General features: G+C 31.1%; 1 protein-coding gene across 4 annotated transcripts in view; it reads left to right on the forward strand.

The window, feature by feature from the left end:
* LOC106461435 (E3 ubiquitin-protein ligase HERC2-like) overlaps positions 1-7,579 on the forward strand; it is a 295,564-nt gene that overhangs the window by 223,304 nt on the left and 64,681 nt on the right. For all 4 annotated transcript variants that reach the window (XM_022388408.1, XM_013921254.2, XM_022388410.1 and 1 more), the window contains exons 53-56: positions 274-364; positions 1,160-1,337; positions 5,203-5,456; positions 5,790-5,934. In XM_022388408.1, the coding sequence (XP_022244116.1) occupies positions 274-364; positions 1,160-1,337; positions 5,203-5,456; positions 5,790-5,934 (668 nt within the window). The remainder of the gene's footprint in view (positions 1-273; positions 365-1,159; positions 1,338-5,202; positions 5,457-5,789; positions 5,935-7,579) is intronic.

Consider the following 7,579-nt stretch of genomic DNA (forward strand, 5'->3'; position numbering starts at 1 on the left):
TATATATATATATATATATATATATACACATTATAATACTTTAGAAGCTAAAGCTTAAATGCTGAAAACATTTTTATAACATCTCTTAGGCCTATTGGTTTATAACACCTTGCTAGCTTTTGGCATTTAAACTGTAATGGGTAGAAATATTGTTTGACATTGATTTAGCTTTTATGTGAATCCAGCAGTTAACTTTATATCTAATATATTATCTGTAAAAATGATATATTTAAAATAATTTTATTGTGTATTATTTACCCATGTGGTTTGTAGGTGGTAGACATGCTTTAGCTTTAACTGTGGATGGAAAAATTTTCTCTTGGGGAGAAGGGGATGATGGAAAACTTGGACATGGAAACAGAGTGTGAGTAAAGTTATATTAAAAAGAATACATGTGAGAAGGGATTCCCAAACATTCTTGATTCGAGGCCCCTAAAGATATTCAGTATTCTGATGCAAAACCTTATTAGCCAGTAAATCTACCAAAATGCAGTGGCTTACTTGAATTACTGTTGACTATTTATTCTTCTTACATTCATCTCCTTTTGTTGTTAATGCAAGCACTTTTTAGGTGTTACAGGAGAATTTGTCTGTGTGCTATGGCTTACGTGAAACCCAGCATTATGGGAAAGTTATTGTCAGAAATAAATCTTTGTGTATATTTTGTGAAAAATAACAAAAGCTTTAACCTTAAGTGTTTGATCTATATGTACATTTTAGAGGAGAACCTCCCCCCCCCCCCCCCTGATGGCTAAGTAGTAAGTCTGAGAGCTTATAATGCTAAAAATTGAGTTTCAATATCTACTTTGGACAGAGCTTAGATAGCCAATTGTGAAATTTGCATTGAAAAACAAACAAACAGAAGAAAATCTTGTTTGGAATATTATTCTTTGTAGTCTTTATAGGAAATAATAATGTATGGTCAATTTAAAGTTATTATTGTGATCTATATGAATTTAAAAATTCCAGCTTTTGAATATTTATGTGTAGTTCAGGTATAATTTAAATAGAAAATGAAGTTTTAAACAATTATAGGATAATTTTCATAAAAATATTTATGTTATAGCTTAATACCAAAGTTTAAAGAGGTTATTCTAGTAAACTAGTTTATACTAAGATGTTTTTAAGTGATTGGCATTAAGAAGTAATTTTTGTAAAGGACACAAGATCGGCCAAAACTCATTGAAACTTTGAAGTCAAAGAGGATCAGAGATGTTGCTTGTGGTAGCTCTCACAGTGCAGCCATAACATCAAATGGAGACTTGTATACCTGGGGCTTAGGAGAGTATGGCCGACTTGGACATGGAGACAACCTGACTCAATTGAAACCCCGTCAGGTAGATAACTTATTTTACTTGTATAAGCAAATTTAAGTGCAATCTTAGTAGATAAGGATTGCATTTAATTATCCAGAATATTAAAAACATCAAGTCTTATGGTGTATAATGCCTAAACTACCGAAACATGATCTCTTAATAGGTACATTATTACACAACAGTATGGCTAATAAAAATACTGAGCTAGGATTCTTCAAAATATAAGGCAAGTGGTGATTTGTCACTCTTTGTTTGCACCAAAATTGGCACCTATACAGATTGTAGATACCACCTTTGGTGTGTGGACATCTTCCATGTGAACCACATAATCAACCCAACAGAGCTAGGCTCTGATAAGTGCTTTCAATGCCTTGGATGCAGTACCTCTTAAGAACTTCAATATTGGAAATTCTGTTCTGCCATTTGATATTGCAAATGAATTTTAAACAGCAAAGGTGAAATACATCTAGTTGCTTTGTGTGGTGCCAATAGTGTGTCCATAACTCACCACTGTAAAGAAGTGAAGTGAGAACAAATACCTTGTAAACTTTGATTTTTGTCTTAACTCCTTTCTTGCAAGCACCCGTTTCTGCACAGAAAATGATGGTGCACTGTGTACCTTTATGCTTAACAAACAACAATTATAATCTAAATAATATGTTTCACACTGAACACTTGTTTGCACTATGACCTTGAATATTTGTTAGGTATAGATAATGACTTCAGGCCAGCATTTTAGCAATAAATCATTTATACCTAGTTCTTCACAACATTAAATACACATTAGAAATAAAGTAGATGTGCGGTTTTCTACATTTTGTTTGTTTTATTTTTAATGAAAGCAAAATGGCACCACCACCACTGCATGCTTTTCGTGATGAATGCATAATTGGAATGATAACTTTGTAATCAATAAGTTTTCATAAAGTTTTACAATTTATTCAGTTTAAAAATGTAATATTGGTTTTGTTTTTGATTGTTTTTTTTTCATACGGGCTATCGTAATCTGTTTTCAATGACAATTTTACTAGTTTAAAAAATTCCCTGCTTTTATTCACCAGTACAGGGTCTAACCTGTATTTTCTTACATACTTTAATCTATATGTGGCTGTTTAACACTTTCCATATGGGCATTCCCTTCTGCACATGTCATGAGGTTTTACTAAGTTACATTCAAAATTTAATTAAACTACTTTATTATTGTGGCATATGAATAAGCTTGGCATCTAAATATAGCTAATTATCCAAATTTTAATATTATATAAACTTTATGTCCTTAATTTTATAAGGCGATATTTTTAAAAATTCCTCAGTTTCTCCTAATATGAAAATTGTGACATTTACAATCTAGGTCTTCCCACTTCTCTAATTTATTTACCACCTTTCCAAGAAGTATGGAATTTAAGGAAAATTACTCATTGTAATGTTATTACTCAGGCAAAACATAGTTTTTATAGCCTTCAATTTTATTTGGTTACAGAGTCATAAAATAGAAAATCAGATCCCTCTTGCCATGTTTACCTGTCACATCCTTTCCTTCACAAATTGCCAATAGTTCTCTTTGACATTTCATACTATATTACTTATAACTGATAGAAAGCCAGAAGTTTAATCTATCAAATGATGAATTACATTGTTTTCTGTGCAGAGAATTGTCTACTTTGATTTTAGTTCAAACTTTATTCCCATAGGAAACACATTGATGAGGTTAGCTGAATTTTTAATGGTTCTCATCACATAATTAGAAATCCAGAAAAATTATGATAGTTATGTAATATTGCCTTATTTTTACTTATTATTATCCCATGATCTTTGTGCAGTATTTAATTAAATAAAAAAATTAAGTGTAGTAGTACCATTACTATAAAAAAGTAGGGTTAAGTTTCATCGACAGTCAACAGCAAAAAAAAAAACCTAGGTAAGTACTATATTTTTTGTTTTTCACGTGTATTCTTTATTTGTTTATTATTATAAAAGTAACTAAAATGTAAAAATTTGAAACTATTGAAGTTAGGTAAGGTTAGTTTAGGTAAAATAAAGAAAAAATAATTTTAAAAAATGTTCACGAGGTACACTTGTGAGCAAAATGCAAGTAGCCCTTGTGTTATGTAATTCAATAGGGTAACGTGAGCTACCTGTTCACCAAGTGATTTATATCTTTCATGGTGTGATTATTAGTTAGACACAGTTGAAAGGGCAATAAAATATAAGTAAAACAGTTTCATATTGTTACAAGCTTTATGCTATTTAGGATAAACATATCTAGTTTCATGTTACAATATGAAGTCGTTCTAGAAAAAAAATAAGGGTAATTTATATTTATTTCATATTTTTTTATGGTCATAATGTGGTCAGTCAAATTGACTAAATGTGTATTGAGTTAAGGCAGAGAAAATAACAGAAAAAATATTAAGTTTTACTGAAATAGATTTTAAATTCATATATGAGGTTTTAGAAATTATGCAAATGAAGTTTGACAATTTTCAGATGAAGAAAAATATTTTTCATCTTAATATGAAAATAACTTTGCAGTTAAAGCTTTCAATATTTTGACTCCATATATTCATGGAGAAGCTTCTAGTAAAAATACTTGATTAAAAATTCTGATTTTTTATATACAAAAGATTCTTAATGCTTACTGAATATTTACACAATATTGTGAAGATACAGAAAGCATAGTGGAAGTTATAGTATCGAAAGTACAAAGGTCAATTTGGAGTCAAAAACTTGGTTGATTCGACAAAGCCCATAGCAAGATTGTTTACTTATTTTGGGGTACCCTATACTTTCATGAACAGTATTTATGTTATACCTTTTTATATTGGCCTTGATTCCTCAAGGTCACATACAAAGTGTGGCCGAAATTGCTTCAGTAGTCTAGGAGGAGTTACCAGACACAGAAACAGATCCCAGATCAGCATACAATTTTGATACCAACCCTACTTATTTTGCTCACATCAGTGATAAAATTGAATGTCCATTATTTTAATTCAAATGCCATCAAAAGTTCAAGAATGTTTACATTATTTAAAGACCTAAACTTTTAAAAATGCATCATCCATTTTTCCTTTTTTGTTGTGTGTGTGCATGCAACTGTAAATAAACGAGACATTAAAATCTGTAAACCTTACTATCACTCCAATTATTCTTGAAACTCAAAGTATTCATCTGAAGCTGGGTTTTTTCTTGTTATAAGAAGATAATCTTCTTCAAACTATTTCAAGTGAAACCAAACTTCTATAATCAGTTTCACCTCATGAGTGCAATGTTTTGTATACTACAAACCCCCATACATCTTTTTCATGCATCAACTAGACTAATATACAGTGTTCATTACATTTGATAGTTGAAGTGGATAAATACAGTCTTCATGAGTTACAATGTTTTATTCAGTGAAACTTGTTTCAAACATGATTTGTGCAGATTGGCTGAAATAAACTGGCAAAATGCTATATATAGTATTATTGGATCATGTTAGTTCCTACTCATTTATTTCTTTGGAGTTCATCCACAAAAAATAATCATCAAAAGTGAAGCGTAAAAGGTATTGCAAAATTTTTGGTTTTTGGATATTACTAAAACATATTTAAATTTTATTAATTCATGTGTGTGTAAAAGTGATAAAGTTTTAAAAAAAATTATTTCAGTAAAAAATTATTTCAATAAAATAGGAATATTTGAGTGCAGTACATGCAAAAACACATCTTGACTGATAGGTAGTGCTGAAGGACAGTAGGACATAATTTTCAGGTAATGGTTATTTTTGTTAGTCATTGTATACGAACTATGAACTATAGAAGAAATTACTGACTGAATGTTTTATTTGTACTGTAAGAAAGAATGTAAACTACTATTTGTCTTTTTTTTTATATAATCTTTCAACCAGGTACTGGCTCTTAGTGGGCAACGAGTGATTCAGGTGGCTTGTGGCAGTCGAGATGCTCAAACTCTTGCATTAACTGACGATGGTCTGGTGTACAGCTGGGGAGATGGAGATTTTGGGAAGCTAGGTAGAGGAGGTAGTGAGGGCTGTAATGTTCCTCATAACATAGAAAGACTGAATGGACTTGGAGTGTGTCAGATTGAGTGTGGCGCCCAGTTCTCAATAGCACTGACCAAGAGTGGACAAGTTTGGACATGGTATGTGTGTGTATTTATAAGAAGGAAAGCTTGTTTGATTGACTGTGATAGATTGTCAGAATTAGTGGTACAGTGCTAGAAAGATTCCATACAGTGACTTGAAACTAATTTATATATGTAAAAGATGATTGATGGATTGAAAAGTTGATATCATAATACCAAAGCAAGACTTGATTGTGGTATTATGACAGCAAGCTGTTAGATGAAAAAAACAATTACATATAAAATTCCAGCTAGATCAGAAAATAAACATTACAACCAGAACTATTCACCATCAGAGGATTTTACAATTTGTAGATGAATGTTAATTAAAAGCATACTATTTCTATACAGGGGCAAAGGAGACTATTTCCGACTAGGGCATGGATCTGATGCCCATGTGCGACGACCACAATTAGTGGAAGGACTAAGAGGGAAGAAGATAACTCATATAGCTGTTGGAGCACTTCATTGTCTGGTTGTTACAGACACTGGCCAGGTACTGGATGAGCAAACAACAGAATAAGTGTTAGATTTGTTAATGATAATTTCTTGCATTAATTTTGTATTCTACAAGGTATTTTTTCCTAAGAGAATTTTAAATGTGATTTAAATGTTCAGGGCTTTCTTTAATGGTGATATCATGCATAAGTGTACTAATGTTTTTGTAGATTGTTTTGAATAGTAGTAAACATGGTTCTGATTATTATTTCCTAATGTTTGTCTCTTACTGACTTTATATATGTATAATTTGTTCTTCATGGTTCTACTTATTCTTTGTTTTGCACCTTAACATATTAGATGTTTGTATTAGTACTATTTTTTCTAGAGATTTTTTTTTATGTTGGTAATATGCTAAGACATATTAGTATTAGATATTGACTTTCATCTACTATAAAGTTTATGTGAATAATTTTCATCAGTTAATTATATAAATTTTCTTAAATTAGTAATTCCACACTGAAATCTGTTTGGTCAGTAAGTCTCACTAAACCAGCATGTTTAAATAGTCTTTTTTTAATTTTTGTAGAAACTTGATTTTACATTGTTGCTGCGAAATGTGCTTTAGGAGTAACTATATGAAGGTGAATTGCATAAAAATGAGTTGCTTATGCTAGTGCATCAACATATCACCAAATACGTGAGCTATGACATCAAAGGAGACTTGTTTATAATTATATATTTTGTTCAGAGTGAATTCCTCATTCTATGAGTAAAGTTACGACTGGAGGAATATGTCACAGTTCTTTCTAAATAAGGGTATTTGTATTGTTAAAAAACAAAGAAATGTAAAACCCAAAGTATACCAATTTCAATACTGAATGTCTATGATATAAAGAATAGCATTGGCAAGGGAAGATCACTGTAGTCATATAAGGACATAAAAACAATTTAAACAGCACCCCACCATTTGTGGGTCTTTAGTATTATGAGGAGAAAGTATCAACACCAGTTATGTTATAAGAAATTCATGTACTGTGTGGCCAGAATGCCAAGAGGATATGGCTAGCATCAAGTCACATGTCTACAATCAAGCATTTTTGCCAACCATGGAGAATAAAACCAGCATTATATTATCCCCTCTCCCATGTGATTGTGAAGTTACCTACAACATATTTTTGAACTTTAGTACATTTTATTTGCTTAAGCATAATCTTTAAAGACTATGTCATCACCTGGTAGAGTCTTTCAAACATTTATTACAATGTGTAGTCTGTGACCTATTTCTCAGTCATCTGTAGAAGCCTATTATAATGAAAATTATGAATTTGAGCAATAGTGCATAATCATGGCCATCAGACAGCAGCATGATTCATAATGGATGAACTAGTTTTGAGGGCAGTGCATGACTTAGAATTTGCTCTTACAAAGTGCAAGTGACTTTTTGCATCCAAATTTCTAGAAAATTGGTGAAGCAGGAAACTTTACAAATCACTACTATGTGAGTTCTACAGCTGTGTGCATCATCATGTTACAGATACATCCAGTGTGATTTCTTAACCTATTTTATTTATAGCTATATTTGAATAAAACAAAAATAAATTAGCAAAATTCTATATCAATTATTTTTACTAGAAGATTCTTCTAGTCACCTTCTTTATTCTAAATGTATTCCCCTCGACGTGGATTCTTGTATGTGGTGA

This window comes from Limulus polyphemus, unplaced genomic scaffold (genome assembly GCF_000517525.1).
Source record: "Limulus polyphemus unplaced genomic scaffold, Limulus_polyphemus-2.1.2 Scaffold959, whole genome shotgun sequence".
Taxonomy (NCBI): Eukaryota; Metazoa; Arthropoda; class Merostomata; order Xiphosura; family Limulidae; genus Limulus; species Limulus polyphemus.